Source organism: Bufo bufo, chromosome 3, assembly GCF_905171765.1.
Source record: "Bufo bufo chromosome 3, aBufBuf1.1, whole genome shotgun sequence".
Lineage (NCBI taxonomy): Eukaryota > Metazoa > Chordata > Amphibia > Anura > Bufonidae > Bufo > Bufo bufo.
This window is the reverse complement of record NC_053391.1, coordinates 676,322,144-676,346,833: the sequence shown is the minus strand read 5'-3', so window position 1 is coordinate 676,346,833 and position 24,690 is coordinate 676,322,144. Positions and strand designations below refer to the sequence as shown.

Genomic DNA, 24,690 nt, shown 5'->3' with positions numbered 1-24,690 from the left:
AATGAGAGGATGGATGGCCAATGGACGGAGTTATATGTCTTCTCACAGTGGGAAATGTAATGCATCAATAATTCCTAATTATCACAGTTCTGTCTATTCTATAATCTGATATCATGTACGAGATTTTAATAAAAATCATCATATAATTTAACATAAAAAACACAGCATACATTGTATTAAGGCGAACCTGTCACCAAAAACAGTCACAATATTCAAATTATTATATGTGGGTTTTTTTTACAATTTTTTTCATTAGTTTTTTTTTTTCTTTTTTTCTTCTCTAATCATTAAAGGGTTGTCAGGTCTTGGAGCCAAAATCCTGTTGGGTCGACCACTGCCCCCGTGAACATAATAAAACCTTTTCACCTGTCTGCAATTGCGCCCCTGTCCCGGCAACTTGTTCCAGTGACCGCTGCAGCCAATCACAGGGCTCAGCCTTGAATGTTACACCACTGCTGTGATGTAGAGGTCAAGCCACTGTGACCGCTAAGGCCTGTGATTGGCTGCAGCAGTCATAGGGTCCTGCAGGGACTGTAGGTAGCGGGGAACGGAGCAGTAGTGGGACCACAAACAGGTAAGTGGAGTTTTTTATGTTCAGGGGGACAGAGGAGGATCCCTGGTGTTGCTGGCTCTAAGGTCGGAAAACCCCTTAAGGAGAACCCATTGTTATCATAGACTCCTTTAAATCAGAGCCTTCAGTGTGATCCTCTCATCCTCTTACACTCACGAAATAAACCCCCAAAGTGACAAACAGGAAGCACTTCCTGCTTCTGTGGCGGGAGTATCACATGATCTGTCTTAGCCAGTTGGCAGCTTTGTGAGACACACCCACAACTCAGAAAGGGAGTCACATGATCCTTTTCAGAACTTCTGATTGGCTGAGAGGGATCATGTGACACACCATGTGATTCTGCTGAGCTAGGAAGTGCTTTCTTTACACCTGCTTGGCATTTTGTGAGGCTGTTCAGTGGCTCTAATTGTCCGGAGCATTAGAACTCTATCACGGTATCACACGGAGGTCACAGTGACAGGTTCCCTTTAAATACCATGCCCCCCTCTGTGTGGCCGTTGGACGCATCAGCGCAGATAACAGGGACACGGAGGGGTCAATTCATTTTCTTGTCAAGATAAATGTAATTAGATTCTCTCCTTTGTGTGGTTAGCATTTAGCCTGGGACATAAATCTCTTCCCATGTATATGTGAGGGCGACAGGTCCACCATAATTAGAATACAGATCAACCAGTAGGGTACATTTCGAAATAAAATCGGGACTGAGAAATCTGCATTAAGCCCCCAGCCCAAAAAAATAATAAAAAAACAACAAAATACATTTATTTCCATTTTTTATTAAATGATAAAAAACAGGATTATTTCCTACTTAAAGGGTCACATTCCTTCCACAAAATATTCAGCATGTCATATGTTTCGGTTGGTGGGGGTCTAAGTGGTCAGTACGAGGCTAGCTGTATGTGGACTATAGACCTTCTGCGAGCCCATACAAAGTTCTGTGCGGACCACCCAAGGAAGGCCGATCAGAGACAAAGGGGTACAATGTTCGTCCAAGTGCTTCTAACCCTTTAGTCCAGGCATCGGCGGGGGTCTCAGCCCCCGGATCAGGTCACTGTGACATGTCAGAAATTTTGTGGAATGAAAGTTTACCATCAATTGAACAAAATACAATATAATGACAAAAAATAATAATATTCAGGTGGAAAAAAAAACAATTGCAAGAAAATACTGGGTGTAAAGGAAACCTGGCAACCAATCAGATTTCACTTTTCACTTTCCAACGGAGCTGTGAAAAATGAAAGGTGGAATCTGGTTGCTATGGGTGACTAAGCCAGTTTTCAATTACACCATTTTTGATAAATCGCCTCCATTATGTCTAACAATCAGGAACCAATCAGAGCCCACCTTATACAATATAATATAAAGACGCTTTTGAAAATGAAAACTGGTTACTATGGGAAAACCTCTACTTTCACCAGTTTTCAAAAAATCTTCGTGTTGCTACTATTATACCTTCCTGTGTGTTATAGTCCTTTTTATTTGCGGGACTGTCTAGTGAACTAGACCTCACTTTTATCTGCGGGACTGTCTAGTGAACTAGACCTCACTTTTATCTGCGGGACTGTCTAGTGAACTAGACCTCACTTTTTTATTTGCAGGACTGTCTAGTGAACAGGACCTCACCTTTTTATTTGCGGGACTGTCTAGTGAACTAGACCTCACTTTTTTATTTGTGGGACTGTCTAGTGAACTAGACCTCACTTTTCTATTTGCGGGACTGTCTAGTGAACTAGACCTCACTTTTATTTGCAGGACTGTCTAGTGAACTAGACCTCACTTTTTTATTTGCGGGACTGTCTAGTGAACTAGACCTCACTTTTATTTGCAGGACTGTCTAGTGAACTAGACCTCACTTTTTTATTTGCGGGACTGTCTAGTGAACTAGACCTCACTTTTATTTGCGGGACTGTCTAGTGAACTAGACCTAACTTTTTTATTTGTGGGACTGTCTAGTGAACTAGACCTCACTATTTTATTTGCGGGACTGTCTAGTGAACTAGACCTCACTTTTTTATTTGTGGGACTGTCTAGTGAACTAGACCTCACTTTTCTATTTGCGGGACTGTCTAGTGAACTAGACCTCACTTTTATTTGCAGGACTGTCTAGTGAACTAGACCTCACTTTTTTATTTGCGGGACTGTCTAGTGAACTAGACCTCACTTTTATTTGCGGGACTGTCTAGTGAACTAGACCTCACTTTTATTTGCGGGACTGTCTAGTGAACTAGACCTAACTTTTTTATTTGTGGGACTGTCTAGTGAACTAGACCTCACTATTTTATTTGTGGGACTGTCTAGTGAACTAGACCTCACTATTTTATTTGTGGGACTGTCTAGTGAACTAGACTTCACTTTTTTATTTGTGGGACTGTCTAGTGAACTAGACCTCACCTTTTTATTTATGGCACTGTCTAGTGAATTGGACCTTACTTTTTTATTTGTGGGACTGTCTAGTGAACTAGACCTCACCTTTATATTTGTGGGACTGTCTAGTGAACTAGACCTCACTTTTTTATTTGCGGGACTGTCTAGTGAACTAGACCTCACTTTTATTTATGGGACTGTCTAGTGAACTAGACCTCACTTTTTTATTTATGGGACTGTCTAGTGAACTGGACCTTACTTTTTTATTTGTGGGACTGTCTAGTCAACTAGACTTCACTTTTTTATTTGTGGGACTGTCTAGTGAACTAGACCTCACCTTTATATTTGCGGGACTGTCTAGTGAACTAGACCTCACTTTTATTTATGGGACTGTCTAGTGAACTAGACCTCACTTTTTTATTGATGGGACTGTCTAGTGAACTGGACCTTACTTTTTTATTTGTGTGACTGTCTAGTCAACTAGACTTCACTTTTTTATTTGTGGGACTGTCTAGTGAACTAGACCTCACCTTTATATTTGTGGGACTGTCTAGTGAACTAGACCTCACCTTTATATTTGTGGGACTGTCTAGTGAACTAGACCTCACTTTTTTATTTATGGGACTGTCTAGTGAACTAGACCTCACCTTTATATTTGTGGGACTGTCTAGTGAACTAGACCTCACTTTTTTATTCATAGGACTGTCTAGTGAACAGGACCTCACCTTTATATTTGTGAGACTGTCTAGTGAACTGGACGGTGGTACTTCTGCAATCTGACAAAGCTGGGGGCGTTTCCTGGTAAAGTGGGGGTGTAAGCGGCACCTGCGCAGTCGCAGCTCTGAAGACAAAGCAGAACTTCTGCCCTTGCTCTGCTAATCGGAGCACCAGCACAAGCAGGAAACTGTCTGGACCTGTCTAGTGGCGAGTGGGCGCTCCCTCACCTGCGGGGACAGCCCCCCCCACCACACGTGAAGAAGTCCTACTGATGAGACAAGAATCGAGTTACTCATCTCTAATCTGCTTACTGTCAAAGCACCCTTCTAACAAGCAGAGGCTGACAAAGGCGGAGAACCCCTTTAAACAATGCCGGTGGGAGTCATCAGTGTAATGAAGTTAGGAAGAAGCAGGATCGGGGAGAATAATGATGACATAGATGTGTATTCTTCTCTACTTCGTCAAGCAGCGTGAATCCTACACGGCACATCTAATGATCGTCTTCTGAGTTACATGGCAGCGATTGCCTCTGAAGATCATTTGTGTAACTGCGTAATTATGAGATAAAATATAACAATCTTCTGTTTTGTGAATTCATTACAATAAACTCTCCGCAATTATGCAGGTTGTGTAAAATTCATTCATTATCCGTCTTGGACGAGCCAGCGCAGCTGAAACGTTATCGGCATTCATGTTTGTCTCAAAAGGATATTCCCATTTAGCACACTGATGGTGTATTGACACAGATGGGTGTCCTAGAGCTAGGATTCTGACACTAGCGGGAAAATGCAGGATTATGATTTGCCAAGAGTGAATACTTTACCCCTTTAAAGGCGTTATCCTATGGCTAATATAGTACATGCCAATCTCTTTCTAACAAAGCTAGAACCAGCCCTGTACCTCACATGGATCCAGAGATCTCCCCATTCATTGCTCTACTAGATTTATATCAAGCTGGCAGCTCAGGGGAGTGTCTTTTCTGCTGCAGCTAAGGGGGCGTGTCTCAGCTCTGCCTATAACAGCTCAGGAGGCGTGTCTCTGCTCTTCCTATCACATCTCAGGAGGCAGTTGAAGGATGAGACTGAGCATGTGCGGCCTTCTCAGTGAGCCGGACAAAATAAACTAAGAAAAAATAAACAGCAGGTGGCGCTCTACAGATACATTTTAATGAATAGCTCAGCGGCTATGCTAAATTTTTAATTACATGCAATTACAAAAGCATTCAGATCCGGGTGCTGGTTTGAAAACTGTAGGGACAACCCCTTTAATTCGATGCAGAAGTGGCCAAGCTTCTGTAACTCCCATAGACTTCAAAGGAAAGGGACTCACACAAATGTCTATCAGGCATTTAGGTTATATCTTGTGGATTTCTCATAAATGTATAAGCTGGGGGATACCCCTTTTATTAGTGTAAAGGCATGATCTTTATTAATGTATTAAAGGTGTTGTGCCATAAACTACTTTTCACTGTGAAGTTTATTTTCATCAATTACTCTAGCTCCCATTCCTCCTTGATTATTTTTTTCAGATTTACCTCATTTGCCATTTTCTCTTATCCCCCTTGCTGTTTTTCAGATTTACCTCATTTGCCTTTTTTCTTATCCCCCGTGCTTGAATCCTACTTCCTGGTTTGTCTCATCAGCAGATCATGTGACACCAACCACACCCCTCGTGACCTCTCAGTACCCCGCTGCCTTAACAGTGACCTCTCAGTACCCTGATGCCTTAACAGTGACCTCTCAGTACCCTGATGCCTTAACAGTGACCTCTCAGTACCCCGCTGCCCCTTTAATAGTGGCCTCCACAGTCCCCTCCTCCCTTAACAGTGACCTCCACAGTAGCCTGTCCCCTTAACAGTAAAATATTCAAAAAAGAAAAGAGAATGTGTATAGTTATTTACAAAAAAGCCTTACATGATTCTAAAAACCATCAAAGAGCATTAATGTTATATTTTTTTTATTTTGCTCTATATCATATTCAGCAGGGCTTGGGCTTAATTTTATGTAAGAGCAATAAGACGTGTTATTTATCACACTATCTTTGCTCATACACTAAATGTCAATTTTTCATGACATTTGCATATTGAATGTTGCCACGTGGTTTCAGGGAACAAAATGCTTCTTAAAATCCCCTTGTTAGTAACAACTGTATGTTATGAGGCGGGTTTTGGTTCAAACGCCACTCTTAAAGATACGTCCGTTGAAGTACCGCACCTCTGTCACATCTTGGGCTGTTCGTGTCTAGGCTTGCCTAGATTTCCTGCTAAGCACCACCCAATTAATGTTGGAAAAGTCAAAACATTTTTGTGCCAATTGCAGTTAGCGCCAAAAAGAAATGTGCTGCTTTTGGGCACCAGATAACTGTAGCACCCCCTGGTGGCAACGCCTTCATAGTCAATTTCGATATTTAGAAAAAATATGTAACAAAAACATTTTCAAAAATATTAAGTCTATGGTTAAATGATAGTTTTTTTTAAGAATCTTGTAATCCCTTCCATATGTGAGAGGCAGAGGGGTGAGGTTTATCCCCTGTTGCAGACAGAGAAGTGGGGGAGGGCTCCTTACGGCAGCCAGCTGCCTTACAGACCGAGCCAGGTCTCAACAGAGGTTGGAGGAGCTGACTGATCTCCCGGGACATAACAGAATCCTTTATATACTGCATTTTCCACAGGATTATCATACAGTTTTCTTACATTTTCTACATTTATTTATTTATTTATTTATTTTTAAAAAAGAAAATCTACATTGCACCTTAAGTACAAAAATAACTCTCGTCGAGTTGGCAGCCCCGGCAAATCTTAGTTCTGAGATTTTTTGCTAATTATAAGAATCTTTGTGCGTGAAAATTTTCTGCAGTGTCGACTTTGCAATTAACTTTAATAAAAAAATATGACAAAAAAAAATCCTTAAGCACAAAAACTTGCCTACGGAATGTTCTAAAAAAAAAAATGTCGAAAAATTAAATTACCAGTAAGCTTTTAACAATAGTTTCTTAACCCTTTCCCTTTAGGTTCTGTTCACATTCCCGTTCAGCGGCTCGGTCGGGGGATTCTATCATATTTGATGGGAAGAATGGCGTGGCATGCAACGGACACCACAGTGGACCCAGGCGCACCCCATTATAAGTCAGTATTGGATGCCATGGTGTACAAAGTTGGCACTCTGTTTCGTCCATGTTCCTGCTCCTCTAACGGGACAGAAAACCAAAAATATTGACAGAAATGTGAACTGCGCCCAAATTTACATGCCGGGTTTGGTAGCGCTGCCTCTTGATGTGTGATAGACAGATACTGCTAATGGCTCTGTGTGCAGGAACCTGCAGTGCCATCAAACCCAGTTTCCCTGCCTCTGATCATATTGGGGGAGAATTACTAAATGTTTCTGAATTCTGCCACAATTTCAAAAAAAAAAACTGTGCATGTGCTTTGCAGCAAATTATTTTTAGACATTATTTTTCACCTTCGCAATTAAGCCAGTTTTTCTTTACACCGGTTTTGATAAATCTTCCCCTAAATATCTAGTGATAAGATGATATCAACAGCTGTGTCCAGGAGGAGTTCTCTTAATGATCAATTACAAGACTTCCAGGCCGACACAAATCTACGTTAAATCAAATGAGAGGGACGTCAGGGGACAACGGTCTAAAATGGATCGCCGCCGTCAGTTTTATGGCCCATTCTGAAGAGGATGATTATTGAATCCGGATCATCAGAGCACAAAGAGGTTTAGGAATATTCTCCTCAAGAAATGGACCGATTGTGGTCAAAAAGCTCAGATATGCTCACTAGAGATGAGCGAATTGAAGCTGACGAAGTGGAATTTGTTACGAATTTCAGGAAAAATTCGATTCGCACCAAAGCCGAATTTCCTTGCGATTCATGGAAACGAAGGAAATTTTTCCCTAACATGGCTGCTGCACGTGTGAGGACATGGAGCAAGGAACTCTGGGAAAGCGAGATCACCCATAATGCCATGCATGCAGCCAATCAGCATCCAGCCAGCCCTGTGATGTCACAGCCCTATAAATAGCCTCAGCCATCTTGGATTCTGCCATTTTCCAGTGTACTTAGTGCAGGGAGAGACGTCAGCAGGCGCTAGGGACAGTGCTAGGAAAGACTTCTCATTGTGCCAAAAGAAAAATAATTTACAAGTTTAGGGAAAGATTATTCAAGGTGATAGGGAGGAATCATTCCACAGCTTTATGTAGAACAGGGTTCAGTAGGGGAGGTTACAGCCTGGGTAATAGGAACAATCCTATTACACCTTGCTGCACTGACTGGGGATCCACATTGCCATTATACAGCTCTGTAATTCCAGCAAACCGTTCTTATTAAGGTGTAAGTTCTGATTGGTACAGGCATTAACAGGGTTTATTACAAGGAAATATTTATATGTCTTATTTGCCCTTGTGTGGTGCAGTTATATGTTCTAAAGCCTTTTTTGGCTTGTATTAGTGGGAAAAAAGGGCTTATTAGCCGTTGTGTGGTGAAGAGCGAAAATTACAGCCCTATATGTCGTGTATTAGTGAAAAAGTAATCGACAACAGGAAGAACATGGTATCTATGCTGCGTCAAGGAGGGCTGAGCCATGCGCCCTGCATGGCACACGTGTTCAATCTGGTTGTCAAGCGGTTCCTGAAGTCTTCCACCCATCTGCAAGACATCCTAAAAATGGCCAGGAAACTTTTCATGCACTTCATACACTCCTACACTGCAAAGCACACCCTTCTTGAGCTGCAGCAGCAGAACGGCATCCCCCAACATAGGCTGATATGCGACGTTTCCACCCGTTGGAATTCCACCCTCCATATGTTGGACCGACAATACGAACAGAGAAAGGCCATAAAGATTTTTTAATGATCCAAGTGGACAGGAGTACTCCTCTGTGTAACTTTGATGTCAGCTAGTGGCAGCTCATGCGTGACACCTGCCATTTGCTCAGGCCCTTTGAGGAGGCCACGTTATTTGTCAGTCGCCAGGACTACGAGATGAACAATGTCATTCCACTGCTTCATGTCCTGCAACAGATGCTGGTAAATCTGGCTGGTCAGGGGACTGGAGACGTGGCGCCTAGATCTCACGGCCACATGAGCCCTGTGGGGGCTGAACTGGAGGAGGACGACAACATTGGGGCACAAGCAATGTGTAGCGAAATGGGTGCTTTTTCTACTTAGGTGACAGGAGAGGAGGAGCAGGAGCAGCCAGAGGAGCTACAGGGCTATGAGGAAGAGGAGGCAGAGGACCCAGACACACCGTGGCAGTATGCAGTGGAGATAGAGGCAGGGAGTCCGTCCGAGTCACTTGCACAAATGGCCCGCTGCATGCTCACTTGCTTGCGTAGTGGGGATGACTTCTGGCTCTCCACCTTGTTGGACCCTCGCAACCGGTCCAAAATAGGGGCCTTTTTTTACACTCGCTGAGAGGGAGGACAAACTGAACTACTATAGCGACATCCTATGTACTCAGTTGGCCGCTACCTATCTGCGCCATCGTCCATCCTCTTGCAGGTCTGACCGGGGGGGCCCTCTGCGCTCACGTTCCACTGCCATGGCTGCTAGGGAGGGGTGGGGTGGCAGGAGCAGTACCAGCTCCATCAGCAGCAGTCTGAGTATAGAGTCGCTGATGAGCAGATTTCTTCACCCGCCTAGTGAAGAAACTACTCAACAGCAGCAGCATCTAGACCTGGAGCAGAACCTGAACCAGCAGGTGGTGGCATACTTGTACAGCACATTGAATATCCGCTGGACTACTGGGCAGCCAAACTGGATTTGTGGCCGCAACTGGCAGAGTTTGCCCTGGAAAAGCTGTCCTGCCCGGCCAGTAGTGTGGCATAAGAGCGGGTGTTTAGTGTGGCGGGGGGCCATAGTTACCCCAAGAAGAACTCGCCTGTCCACCCAAATTGTGGAGAGACTGACCTTTGTCAAGATGAATCAGGCGTGGATCAGCCGGGATTTCCACCCACCAATGCCTGATGCATCAGACTAGACCATCCATGGTGCCACACCAACACTTTGACAAAAGAGACCGGTTTCTTCTGGCTACCTGCCTGAGCTACTATTCTGATGCTGCCACCCGCCTGATGCCACATATCTGATGCCAAGTGCTCCTTCTTTCACCCACCATCTTCAGCTGGTACTGGTATTGCCACCCACCTCCACACTATGTCACCTTACCACTCTGTGGCCTCCTCATGCTGCTGCCACCTCCACACTATGTCACCTTGCCACTCTGTGGTCTCCTGATGCTGCTGCCACCTCCACACTGTCATTGTGCCACTCTGTGGCCTCCTGATGCTGCTTCCACCTCACTACTATGTCATAGGGCCACTCTGTGGACTTCTCATGCTGTTCCCACCCTCCCCACTTCATTACTTTGCCAAGATTTTGGCTGACATCATCATTTGTTTGACCCTTCTTCTGATCCGTCAAAAGGAAGGAAAAATGAGACGCACAATGGATCCTGTCTGTGTAGCAGCTGTAAGACCTTTATGGTCCCATCAGAATTGGCTTGTGATTTGGTAGCCAAAAGCAGAAGACATGCAAATATTCCATTCACGTCTCATCTCTGTTTTAGATCCACTCCTGTTTCTTTGGCACTAGCAATACTGATGGATTACTGAGCAAATGCTGACCAAGTGAAGGCGGATGCTCAGACAGGATCAGTTTTTTGGGGGTTATTGTTCTGACGGATCAGAGGAAGGGCAAAATAATCTGTGACGTCAACACTAACTTACTACTGACACCCTCTCCACTCTGTCGGGGGGCTCTACTTGTGTAAGCGTTTAAAAGAACAGGTTCTGTAGACATCTATGTGGAATCAGCTGACGACGGTGTAAAAGGAGTGCGCTTCTTCTTGGCGCTAACATCAACCTGTAAGGCTGAGTTCACACTTGAGTTATTTGGTCAGTTTTGGCCCGTGACTGCCCAAATCAGTGTGCAGTGATTCTAAGAGCGACGCCTGTCATCTACATTTCATACGGACTCACAGTATTATTTCACTACCACAGCAGACTCCCTATACGTGTTACTGCAAGGCACAATGCTCAAACCAAATTTTTTCAGAAAATTCGGTGAACCGACCGAATCAAATTTTTAAAAAATTTGCTTATCTCTAATGCTTATCTATATGTCATATGTGGATCCAGAAATATTCATTAGTTGGCACTGTTAAGGGGGTCACTGTGTAGTTGGGACTATTTGGGGCCCTGAAAGGTTGGCACTCCTACAGGGGAGCACTAGGTGGATGCCACAATTAGAGTAAGCAAGGTGTTCTTGCTTACTCTAATTGTGGCAGAGGGCACTCAGTAGATGTCATTATTATAAAGGAGCACTAGGTAGCTACCACTAATGGAGTGGCTAAGGTGTGCCTGGCACTGTTATGAGGGCACTGAGTGTCTGGCACTGTTATGAGGGCACTGAGTGCCTGGCACTGTTATAGGGGAGCACTAGGTAACTGCCTCTACTGGAGTGGACAAGGTGTGCCTGGAATTGTTATGGGGGCTCTGAGTAGATGGCATTGTTATGGAGGAACACAATGTGGCTGACACCACAGGAGTGGACAAGGTCTGCCTGGCATTATAGGGGAGCACCAGCTGGCTGCCTCTACTGCTTTTCACTGTTATGAAGACATTGAGTGGCTGCCACTGTTATAGAGGAGCACTAGGTGGCTGCCACTGCAGGAGTGGCCAAAGTGTGCCTGAAATTATCATAGGGGCACTGAGTAGATGGCACTGTTATAGAGGAGCACTATGTGGCCGATACCAGCAGAGTAGCCAAGGTGTGCCTTGCACTGTTATAGGGGAGCACTAGGTGACTGCTACTACTTAGGTAGACAAGATGTGCCTGGCACTGTTATCAGGGCATGACAGACCTGAGAAAAGGACTGGTTTGGTCTTGAAATTCGTAGTCAAACAACTAATAAAGTGTTAATTCTGCATCTTCTGGTTCTCCAGCAGTGCAGGGTTCCTCTTTCCACATTCTCCCCCTGGTGATGCTCGGATCTGACGCAGGATCGGGCAGGATAGCACGCAGCAGCCAGTTGCGCCCGATTCATAGTGTGACAGACAGATGGCTGTGCCCTGAGCAGCTCTTATCACAGTATATCCTTCCTTCTTTGAAGGTCCTGCCTATAATACGCTTGTTCTCTCATGTATGACTGTTATGAGGACACTGAGTGGGTGGTACAGGTGCAGGTACCTGGAGGCATCTGGTATTACTGTGGGGGAAAATTGTGGATCATAACGGGGCACCGTGTAGCCGGTGGATTTATGGGCAGCAATGTGTGACTCCTACTCTTACGGGGGCACTCTGGAGCTGTATTCTGGTTTAAGCAAATTAAAGGAGAAATCCAGGCAGTACTTTTACTATGGTACAGGGGCACCTCCTCGGGCTCCGCATTAGGCTCTACACACAGTGCACCCCCAGATCCTCTGTTTGGCTTTTTAGCTTTAAAGCAGCCATATATATAAAAACATTTAATGCTGCTTTAAATACAGTACATAGGGCTCTGGCAAAATCTGCAGGCAGATACTAAGCAGCTACTAACGCTGGGCTGAAATACCGCATGCGGAGGAAATGAAATCACTCGCTATTACATGGGACAGTGTAGGAAAGTCACCCCCGTGTCAGAAATTTTATTACATGCTATAGTGCAATCTATAAAAAAATATATGATTGAACATTTCCATCCAATAAGAGTGAGAGTTTATTACCTGAACAGCAAATTAATATAATACTTTTTTTTTTTTACCCTATTTATATCTTTTATACAGTCATTTTTTACAATAAACGTCATGTAAAAATATTTTGCATAAAAGTATTAATATTTAGAAATGTTATTTCTATATTTTTATCATTTATATTTTTTCCTATATAATTACTTTCATTTTGCAATTGTTTTTTTTCCTCCTGATTAAAAAATAAATAAAAAATCAGCAGATTTAATCTTCTAAAGTCAGATTTTAATGTCGTGAAACTCAGCTTACCCCTTTGGCATCAATCACTCCGGGCTTTGCGTTAAACTTTACAGTTTTCAATCTTGCCCGTTCTTTCCTTTCAACCCTGCAATAAAATTCAGGATGTGTTAGAAGATATTACATAAAATGATTGTCACCTTTATAAATCTGTACCTTAAAGGGATTGTACAAGGCTACAAAAACCTGACTGCTTTCTTCTAAAAACAGCGCCACACCTTTCCCCAGGTTGTGTGTGGTATTGCAGCTCACCCCCATTCACCTCAATGGAGTAATAATGCAATAAAAAATACGGCCCATGAACATATTATACTGTTTTAAAGCTTGCCCACTCCCACTCAGAATCACTTTTCAATACAAATACAGGGAACAACAGAAAAGACAGCGAGTGCCCACATAGCATCACATAACACCTGTTTACTGTATGAAGTGAATGGATGACACATAGTGTGCCCAGTTAGTGCCAGACATTGCTTAATACAATGCTCAGACTACCATACAGTGCCAATATAAAGCCAATGCCCAGAGAATGATATACTTTACAAAGTGGCGTACCAAGGGGGGGGGGGGGGGCGTAATTAAGGGGGATTGTAATTAAGGGAGGAGGTGTAATTAAGGGGGAGAAGAGAGGGGGTGTAATTAAGGGGGGGTGTAATTAAGGTGGGGAGGGAAGGGGTGTAATTAAGGGGGGGTGTTATTAAGGGAGGGGGTGTAATTAAGGGGGGGAGGGAGGGGGTGTAATTAAGGGGAGAAGAGAGGGTGTAATTAAGGGGGGGTGCAGGATTTGTTCATTTTATTGATGGGGATTTGGATTTTTTTTTCTTTTTGGTGCAGATTTTAAGTTGATATAGAGCTTACAAATTTGTAATAAATATTATTGAAAACATTGAAAAAAGTTTGTGCATGTTTTCTTAACTTTCTTGGGGGGCAAGGGGGGGGGGGGGGGTTGCCAAACAAAGGGTTCGCCCCGGGTGCCAAATGCTCTAGGTACGCCCCTGACTTTACACCCACATGGAGGCACATTTTGGGTAGAGAGCCATACGCTGGTCGCACAATGCTATACATTCCACCACAGTGCAAGGTCAGAGGGGACACTACAGGCACCAACATCTGCCGTGTCACCTCCATGTATATACTGATATTGGACAGAAATCAGCCGCTGTGTTTGATGCTGTTTCAGGAAAACGCTATTGTAAAATAAATGAAAGGAAAGAAAAGACAGGAAAGAAAGAAAAGAAAGAAAGAAAGAAAGAAAAGGAAAGGAAAGAAAAAAAGAAAGTAAGGGAAAGAAAAGAAAAAGAAAGAAAAAAAAGAACAGAAAAGAAAGAAAGCAAGAGAGAAAGGGAAAGGAAAGGAAAGAAAATACAAGAAAAGAAAGAAAGAAAGAAAGAAAGAAAGAGAAAAGAAAGAATGAAAAGAAAAGAAAAAGAAAGAAAAAAGAAAAGAACAGAAAAGAAAGAAAGGGAAAGGAAAGAAAAAACAAGAAAAGAAAGAAAGGGAAGAAAAGAAAGAAAGAGAAAGGAAAGAAAAGACAAGAAAAGAAAGAAAGAAAGGAAAGAAAGAAGGAAAGAAAAGAAAGAAAAATAGAAAGAAAGAAAAATAGAAAAATAGAAAGAAAGAAAAGGGAAAGAAAGGGAAAGAAAGAAAGAAAGAAAGAAAGGGAAAGAAAGAAAAGGGAAAGAAAAGGAAAAAAAGAAAGAAAGAAAGGGAAAGAAAAGGAAAAAAAGAAAGAAAGAAAAGGAAAAAAAGAAAGAAAGGGAAGAATTTACAAGAAAGAAAGAAAGGGAAAGGAAAGAAAGGGATGTACAGGACGTGCAGATGAGATACTCCAGGCTTGTAAAGCAATTAAAGGTCAATGAGATTTGCTTCAGTGGCAGAGCTGCCTGATAATGTCTGTTCTCACCGCCGGGGAAATTCATTAATGTGATCACAAATAGAAAGATGTAAGAACATCCAGAAACGCGGACTATTACCCGATAGATAGATGTGTGTATCAGAACCACTGTCTGTCTGTTTGTAAATCAAATCCAATAATAATCCACATCCAATGCACGCCAAAGAAAAGGGATGGGGGGGGGGGGGGGGCGGTTAGTTAGACCTTCAAGACCCTGCCAGCATCTATAATGCCGGTCTTAATAAATGTGCCCCTAATCAGCACCTTGATATGCCACACCTGTGAGGTGGGATGGATTATCTTGGCAAAGGAGAAGTGCTCACTAATACAGATTTAGACAGATTTGTGAACAATATTTGAGAGTAATGGGTCTTTTGTGTCTGTAGAAAATGTTTCAGATCTTTGAGTTCAGCTCAAAATGGGAGCAAAACCGAAAGTGTTGGGTTTATATTTTTGCTCAGTGTACATGGGGGCACAACTGGGGGATAATATCTATACTGGGGCACAACTTGGGGTCTATTATAACAACTGGGAGGCACTAATGGGGCCATTATCTATACTGGGGGCACAAAGGGGTACATTATATACACTGGGGGCACAATGGGTGTATAATCTACTGAGGGCACTTCAGGGGTTTTAACTCTTTTTTTTTGTTATACTAAGTACCTTTACAAGCGGGGTACACTGCTGATGCTGCTATAACTTTCCTTTTTTTCAAACACCCTTCGGCTGCCCCGCTGTGCCCACATTCTGTTTTCACGCCCTGTATGCTAATAGATAGCATCAGTACAAGGAGAAGGAGATGCCAGAGTTTCTCAGTGGGCGTCTCCTTCTCCCTGGCTGTGGCGGTGTCCAATCGCAGCAGACCGCATCACAGCCAGGGAGAAAAAATATATAATCTAACCTTCTCTTGTTTATTTATTATTTTTTATTTATTTTTAACATGAGGAAAGGGGGTGATTTAAAAAAATAAAATCACTTTTTTAAGTCCCACTAGGGGACTTTAACATGTGATTCTGAGATAGTTTCCCCAATAAATTGCCAGTCTCTACTTCCTGTTCCCTGTCAACACACAACAAATGACCTTTTAGCCAATCGCTGGCCGTGGAGGATCACCACTGCAGCTTGTGATTGGCTAAGCAATCACTTCCTTGCATTGAGAGGGACACGGAAGTGGAGACCGGCTGGAGACCAGGGAACATTAAGAATGGAGCAACAGAACTGGAGAGGTGGATGACTGGTAAGGTTTATTATTTTATATTATGTCTGAACAACCATTTTAATCCTTTTTTATGATTTATATTTTATTACATAAGGTGGATCGTTTCTCTGGTGCACTACACAATTACTTTTTTCATATCTTCTATTAATATGGGAAGGGTTCTTTACAGTAAAAGTAGTCAAAACCTTGGGAGATCCTACCACACACCGGCCACAGACCTACCCGAATACGCAACTAGCCTGATGAAGGGCATGCCTTTTGCCCGAAACGTTGCCTCAGTTCTAAAAAGGACCACTATGTCCGGCTAATAAAAAGCATTTAATCAAATATTGGAGTGCTGTCTAAATTGTTAAACACTTACCTGTTCCAAGAGGTGGAGCAAGGAACGCACCAAGACGTGCACCCAGAACCCGTCAGTTTTAGATAGAGTGCCGTGATCACCACGTGATTCCACTACCACAAGAGAACGTCATGGCAAAATTGATTGTTGAGGGCAACACCACCAATTTTCCTTACCACCAGTGAAGTAAGGAGTGGGAAGAAATCCCCACCACACTGCGAGGCTAATTTGGCCACAATTGCCCTGGTTAATTGTCTTCTTCTGGATCTAGAGCCAGCCATACTCATGAGATAGTTGTGGGCGAATGAGTCATGCGTCCAAGTGTGCATGTCTGTTTCACACCCCAACTGGCAGATGCTTATCTATACAGGAACAAAGGAAATACAACATGTCTGATTGTTCCTTCCTCGAACATCTGGGGGAGAGGCAGCACACGCCTAAAGTCATGATAATCACCCGATCCTGCCTAAATAGCTCAATTTTGCAGTTTTTTTCCTCCTGCTCATACATTTGCTGGTTCTGTTTACTACATTATTTTCCATCACTCTCTTGTAAGCAGTGCAGTGATATACGACTTGTATCGGGAATGGATGGGGAGGGGCTTCTATAGTCACTTAACCTTATTATGAAGATGAGCTGGGATTTTACATTTCAGCATTTTCTTTGACATCCGGAGATGTCATCATGGCCACCCTCAGGAACACACAACAGACTCAGGCTATTGAGACAACTACTTGCAGATTTTGATGTGGATTGCACCTTCTTGCCTTGTCTTCACCGGGTCCATTTTACGGTACAAAGGACTCACAACTTTTTGGGTGTGAAGTTGAAATAAAAAATGAACTCTGCTATTGTTTTTTTTTTGCCTGTTTTTGTTACGTTATTCACTGTGCCCTTTAAAAAATGAATGAACCTTATTTTTTCAGGTCATTATGATTTACGTTTTAACAGTTTTGCAAAATTTCAACCACTTTATATTAATTTTTTTTTAAATTAAAATGTATTAACATTTATTTAATAATTTATTTAGCCCCACTGGGGGACGTCACAATGTGATCTTCTGATCGCTGAAATAATGTGTTGGCATATCTAATTTTATCAAGGAGTTATTGCCTGTCAGTTGTATACTGACAGGCCATTTATTAAACTGTGCCTTTGGCATGGTCTAATAGGCATATAGCCATGGCAGGGCTGAAGGCCTTTGTTAAGCTTCCCAGCTGCCACAGCAACATAGGGGTGAATTGTGAATGTGCGGTGGGCCACCAACGCATGACAAATAGCACTGTTCCTCTGTCAAACCACTTAGGTGCCGCAGTCACTATTGACTGTGTCACCTTAAACAGATGGATCAGAGTTAGGCTACTTTCACACTCACGTTAAGCTTTTTTGCCAGGCTGTTCCCCTGCCAGATCTGTACTATCGTTTCCCCACTATAATGGGGAACGGCCAGAGATTGGCAAACATGCCAAGAGGCGGCCGGACAAAAAACGCTGCACTGCTGCAGGGCCAAGCAGTGTAAACATCATCATGAACTGGTAATACCCATTTGGACCTTCATTGCAGACTGCTGGACCTTCATTGCAGGCTGCTGGCAATTCATTCATAACTTCTAGTAGGAATAATAGAGGAATGTGACAAAATAAAGTCATAAGAATAGACGTTCGAGAATCATGAGGTGCTATTAGTGTATGGTTGTTATACAGAGCTTATCTGCAGTAACAGGCACAGACACTCTTGTATAGATTACCAGAGAAGAGACTGCAGTACTCCTGATGATTGGCAGTGGCCCTGTGCACGGGTGTGTTTGGACCCTAAACAATCTTATATTGTTGGCCTATCTATCTCTAAAACCCATTTAGCTCTAGCGCTTTAGTTCTTTACCTGCAGAGTACTGTCTACCTCCTTCTTTAAAGCCCTTTATATTTTTTCCCTTCATTCTTCCAATTCTTCCCCCTTATTTTACAGCAAAGGTCATCTGCTTTCATGACAAGGTGGATACTTAAGATTTATAGTTACTTTCAGCATAGACCTAGCAATTTTAGTGATATCAAATTTCTTCCATACAGCAGCCGAGCAGATAGCAGCACAATTTGCCGTTGTAATTCCCTGTCAAAGCAGATTACTCCTTTATGTCTTTGCAGGCGCTTCTTTTCCAGAATGTGTCGATATATAAGAGGTGAACGCTAAAGATCCCACAGATTTTATAGGGGTTGTCCATCAGGATACAATTGTGGCAGAGTGGGTCAGAAAAATAAAAGAAGCATTACTCACCTCACCGATGCCCCGCCGCTGCTGTTCAGATGCTTACCAGTTCCCTGTTTCCTAGTCCTGGCTGGATACACGGAAAATGCCTGCTGAGCCAGTCCCTGGAGGATGCGGGTCACCTTTGTAGATTGTCTGCCATTTCCTGGGGGTCGAGCCAGAACCAGAAAGACCAGCCGGGTGAGTAAATGCTTCTTTTATTATTTTTTTTTAACCTAATCTGACCCTTATATAATTTTTTTTTTAATGAGTTTACTTTTTTTTAAATGTCTATATGAATCCATTGTGGTGGAGAGAAGAAATTCAGATGACCACTAAGCGTCATTAGCATCTTCTTAGGATCCTTTAAGACCTCATTTGAGCCTGTAACGAGCTTCAATTGATTATAAAACAAGTTGATTAGTGCTAGCTAGTTTAAGCTGCCTTTAACTAGGCCGATTGAAACTGAATGGGGAAGGAATGATCTTTCCTACGATCATTCCTCCCCCATATATTTTACATTATGTTGGCAGCACAATCCCTCTTTACATGGGGCCTTGTGTAGACGACCAGCGAGCATTTGCTTGTTTCTCAGCTGATTAGTGACTGACTGAATGAATGTCCCCACAGAGGTTCATTTCAATCGATGGCCCATATAAAAGACCCTTTATTCTCCAGTCACATCCAAAGTAAAAGTTCTAATTCTCCTGAATACTGCTTGAAGTCGGGTGTAACCTAACACAAATCTGGATTTTATAGCCTGCCAATATGTGGCTTCATTAGTTTCAATTTCTTGTCTTTGACCAGCTTAAAGGGGCTTTCCAGTTTAATGTAAATAAAGCTTAATCACTGCATATGAAAAATATCTGCTTGCTGTCAGTTTTGCGGACAAGAATAGGCATTTCTATAATAGGCCTCCTGTTCTGTTCCGCAAATTGCGGAAGGCACAGGGTCGCCACCCGTGTTTTGCGGATCCGCAATGTGCGGACCGGTCGTGTGAATGAGCCCTAATGGAAAGATCTGCACCTGTTCTGTGTTTTTGACCCGCACCTGGTTTTGGCTCATAATCACTGATGGAAATCACTGACTGAACACTGACATGTGAATAAAGCATTAGGGTATATTCACATGCAGCAGATTTGTTGCAGAAATGTTTAAAAGTCCAATACATGCATCTGAATTGGGGTTGTTTCTTAAGCATATACAGGTGAAACTTGAAAAATTAGAATATCGTGCAAAATTTAATTTATTTCAGATTTCAGTAATGCAAATTAAAAGGAATTGCATTAATGCAGCTTAAAATTCAAATTTTGTGAAAAGGTTCAATATTCTAGGCTGAAAGTGTCACCCTCTAGTCCGCTAATTAATCCATACCCCCTGAGCAAAGGGGACCTCAAAATTGTGACTTTGGGGTTTCATCAGCTGTAAGCCATAATCATCCAAATTATACCAAATAAAGGCTTGAAATCTCTCGCTTTGCCTGTAACGAGTCTCATATGTTAGTTTCACCTTTTAAGTTGCATTACTGAAATAAATGAACTTTGCACGATATTCAAATTTTTCGAGCTTCACCTGTACATGGATTTTTCAATTTCTATTTCTATTATCAGTATAGTTGCAATGCATTCCCATACTCCAGAGCTGCATTCGCAATTCTGATGGATTCAAACTTCAAAGCTGAAATCTACCCACATTTCCTCCTGGCTCAGCATCTGCACAGCACTTATTCTGGTGATTTTCTTTCTAGAAAGTGTTATCTTTACACCAGGCACATCTGCTCCAGCATTATAGGGGGTATGTCTGACAACAATCTTGTGACTCCACCAGCAGAATAGTGAGTGCAGCTCTGGAGTATATTACAGGATGTAACTCAGGATCAGTACAGGATAAGTAATGTATGTACACAGTGACTGCACCAGCAGAATAGTGAGTGCAGCTCTGGAGTATAATACAGGATGTAACTCAGGATCAGTACAGAATAAGTAATGTAATGTATGTACACAGTGACTGCACCAGCAGAATAGTGAGTGCAGCTCTGGAGTATAATACAGGATGTAACTCAGGATCAGTACAGGATAGGTAATGTAATGTATGTACACAGTGACTGTACCAGCAGAATAGTGAGTGCAGCTCTGGAGTATAATACAGGATGTAACTCAGGATCAGTACAGGATAAGTAATGTAATGTATGTACACAGTGACTCCACCAACAGAACAGTGAGCGCAGCTCTGGAGTATATTACAGGATGTAACTCAGGATCAGTACAGAATAAGTAATGTAATGTGTGTACACAGTGACTGCACCAGCAGAATAGTGAGTGCAGCTCTGGAGTATAATACAGGATGTAACTCCGGATCAGTACAGGATAAGTAATGTAATGTATGTACACAGTGACTCCACCAGCAGAACAGTGAGTGCAGCTCTGGAGTATAATACAGGATGTAACTCAGGATCAATACAGAATAAGTAATGTAATCTATGTACACAGTGACTCCACCAGCAGAATAGTGAGTGCAGCTCTGGAGTATAATACAGGATGTAACTCCGGATCAGTACAGGATAAGTAATGTAATGTATGCACACAGTGAATCCACCAGCAGAATAGTGAGTGCAGCTCTGGAGTATAATACAGGATGTAACTCAGGATCAGTACAGGATAAGTAATGTATGTACACAGTGACTGCACCAGCAGAATAGTGAGTGCAGCTCTGGAGTATAATACAGGATGTAACTCAGGATCAGTACAGGATAAGTAATGTAATGTATGTACACAGTGACTCCACCAGCAGAATAGTGAGTGTAGCTCTGGAGTATAATACAGGCTGTAACTCAGGATCAGTACAGGATAAGTAATGTATGTACACAGTGACTGCACCAGCAGAATAGTGAGCGCAGCTCTGGAGTATAATACAGGATGTAACTCCGGATCAGTACAGGATAAGTAATGTAATGTATGTACACAGTGACTCCACCAGCAGAATAGTGAGTGAAGCTCTGGAGTATAATACAGGATGTAACTCAGGATCAGTACAGGATAAGTAATGTATGTACACAGTGACTGCACCAGCAGAATAGTGAGTGCAGCTCTGGAGTATAATACAGGATGTAACTCAGGATCAGTACAGGATAAGTAATGTAATGTATGTACACAGTGACTCCACCAGCAGAATAGTGAGTGTAGCTCTGGAGTATAATACAGGCTGTAACTCAGGATCAGTACAGGATAAGTAATGTATGTACACAGTGACTGCACCAGCAGAATAGTGAGTACAGCTCTGGAGTATAATACAGGATGTAACTAAGGATCAGTACAGGATAAGTAATGTATGTACACAGTGACTGCACCAGCAGAATAGTGAGTGCAGCTCTGGAGTATAATAATGGATGTAACTCAGGATCAGCACAGGATAAGTAATGTAATGTATGTACACAGTGACTGCACCAGCAGAATAGTGAGTGCAGCTCTGGGGTATAATACAGGATGTAACTCAGGATCAGTACAGGATAAGTAATGTAATGTATGTACACAGTGACTGCACCAGCAGAATAGTGAGTGCAGCTCTGGGGTATAATACAGGATGTAACTCAGGATCAGTACAGGATAAGTCATGTAATGTATGTACACAGTGACTCCACCAACAGAACAGTGAGTGCAGCTCTAGAGTATAATACAGGATGTAACTCAGGATCAGTACAGAATAAGTAATGTAATGTGTGTACACTGACTGCACCAGCAGAATAGGGAGTGCAGCTCTGGAGTATAATACAGGATGTAACTCCGGATCAGTACAGGATAAGTAATGTAATGTATGTACATAGTGACTCCACCAACAGAACAGTGAGCGCAGCTCTGGAGTATAATACAGGATGTAACTCAGGATCAGTACAGAATAAGTAATGTAATGTGTGTACACAGTGACTGCACCAGCAGAATAGTGAGTGCAGCTCTGGAGTATAATACAGGATGTAACTCCGGATCAGTACAGGATAAGTAATGTAATGTATGTACACAGTGACTCCACCAGCAGAATAGTGAGTGCAGCTCTGGAGTATAATACAGGATGTAACTCAGGATCAATACAGAATAAGTAATGTAATCTATGTACACAGTGACTCCACCAGCAGAATAGTGAGTGCAGCTCTGGAGTATAATACAGGATGTAACTCCGGATCAGTACAGGATAAGTAATGTAATGTATGTACACAGTGACTCCACCAGCAGAATAGTGAGTGCAGCTCTGGAGTATGATACAGGATGTAACTCAGGATCAGTACAGGATAAGTAATGTATGTACACAGTGACTGCACCAGCAGAATAGTGAGTGCAGCTCTGGAGTATAATACAGGATGTAACTCAGGATCAGTACAGGATAAGTAATGTAATGTATGTACACAGTGACTCCACCAGCAGAATAGTGAGTGTAGCTCTGGAGTATAATACAGGCTGTAACTCAGGATCAGTACAGGATAAGTAATGTATGTACACAGTGACTGCACCAGCAGAATAGTGAGTGCAGCTCTGGAGTATAATACAGGATGTAACTCAGGATCAGTACAGAATAAGTAATGTAATGTATGTACACAGTGACTCCACCAGCAGAATAGTGAGTGCAGCTCTGGAGTACTAAGCAAGATATAACTCCCAGTATTACATCATTGGTGAGCATACAGTAAGCTAATAAAACAGCCACGGATGCAATGAGTAGTCGCAGTTAAACCAGTGAGACAGTCATAATCCCAATTCTTTGGAGAAGAAGTGGGGGGCCTCTGCTCTCATGTACCGGTGGTCTGGCCCCCTAGTGATTTAGTTGATTTGTGATAAATGGTTATAGTAGGAAACACCTTTAACACATTGTTATCTGGCAGCTAATCCGATGTAACCATACAAATACAACATTCCTGCTCATTTATTGCCCCGGCCGCTGCCGCTATAGTATGAGCTCTATCCCGTCTACTAACTAGACTAATCTTACAGTACAAGCAGCTGACTGCTCCATTCCTCCACTGCGGCTTTAGCACATTTAAATAAACCCTCAAGCGCTATGTTTTTTGCAAATTATGTTTGGGAATTAAAAATCAGAGGCAATAAATTTGACACTAATGCTTGGAGGGTCGTAAAAAATACCCAGAGGAAAAGCGATGTAATGTTTATACAGGATTCTCTGTACGTACAAGATCCTATCATTAGATCAGAGCGCAATTTATATGATTATAGCTTCGAATCCCCAGCATCGCTTCACAAAGCCATAGAGTTACATGATAAAATGCTGTCTGCCTGCAGTCACCACTAGGGGGAGCTCTTATTACCAGTTTAGGCATTTATGGCATATTCTGTCGCAATTTCATAAATGCCTACTAGTTGTTCGTCCCACCTTTGGGACCCTCAACCATTAAACTCATCTGAGAAGTAGAAGGAGCAGGTACACTGCAGATTTTAATGTAAAATGCTTTAGTAAATAACAGTCTGAAATTAATACCTCCGCTTGCTGGGTATAACGCCCATCTCTTCGCTGTCTCCATCCTGTGTGACTCTTCTGGCTTGCCACCATTCATCATCGGACGCATTGATTACGTGTAGGATGTCTCCATATTTAAAGCTGAGGCCTTGGCTCGGGAGACCACTGTCCTTGCTTTTATCGTAGTCAAACATGGCTCTGCAAGAGAAGACGGAGAAAAGTCTCATCATCACAAACTGTCATTGATGTTTTAGAAAAAAATAAATCACAGAACATGGGGTCCAGCCAGTCAGCGAGGTCTTTTCCATCAGTGTTTGGATATATGACTTGTGATGTAGTGCTCCATCTATGAAAGCTTATACGTACGAATTGGCATAGAAAAGTTGGCACTTTTGTTAAGTTTTGAGCAAAAATTTGCAACTTATCACCGTATTACACCAGGTCTGACACTTTTCAAAAAAAGGAGGCGAAATGTATGCATCCCAAAACAACAATTATCCCAAAAAAACTAAAAATATATGCCAGGCCCTTTCTGGGCATCGTCATTTACTCGCTAACGGACTTTCCAATATGCGGTTGGGTGCGCGCACGTTATATTCCTCCCATTTTCGTGCCCAGGTACGGCTTCTGTGTCTGTCATCCATTATGACCTAGGCCTCATTCCCTGGCCTGTGCTCTGCCCATTTGCAAACATGATGATGTCACTGCATAGCGTCCGCTGCTGGGGAGAGCATGATGTGTGACATTCATTGGGGAATGGGGCTAGGGGAGTAATTTTTATTTTATTAACATTACAGATGCTTCACTATTGTAAGGGGGCACTCTACTGTGTGGGGGCAGTAAAGAGGCATAACTACTGAGTGGGGACAATAAGGGGGCATTCTACTTTGTGTTGGCAGCAAAGGGGCATAACTA

At 42.6% G+C, this 24,690-nt stretch overlaps 1 protein-coding gene across 2 annotated transcripts in view; it reads right to left on the bottom strand.

The window, feature by feature from the left end:
- DLG2 (discs large MAGUK scaffold protein 2) overlaps positions 1-24,690 on the bottom strand; it is a 1,330,756-nt gene that overhangs the window by 32,408 nt on the left and 1,273,658 nt on the right. Inside the window, exons 18-20 of one of the 2 annotated variants that reach the window (XM_040426390.1) lie at positions 23,797-23,973; positions 12,652-12,709; positions 10,043-10,066 (exon numbers count right to left, since the gene is read on the bottom strand). In XM_040426390.1, the coding sequence (XP_040282324.1) occupies positions 10,043-10,066; positions 12,652-12,709; positions 23,797-23,973 (259 nt within the window). Of the gene's footprint in view, positions 1-10,042; positions 10,067-12,633; positions 12,710-23,796; positions 23,974-24,690 lie in introns of both variants that reach the window. The other variant, XM_040426389.1, reaches the window with a different exon arrangement.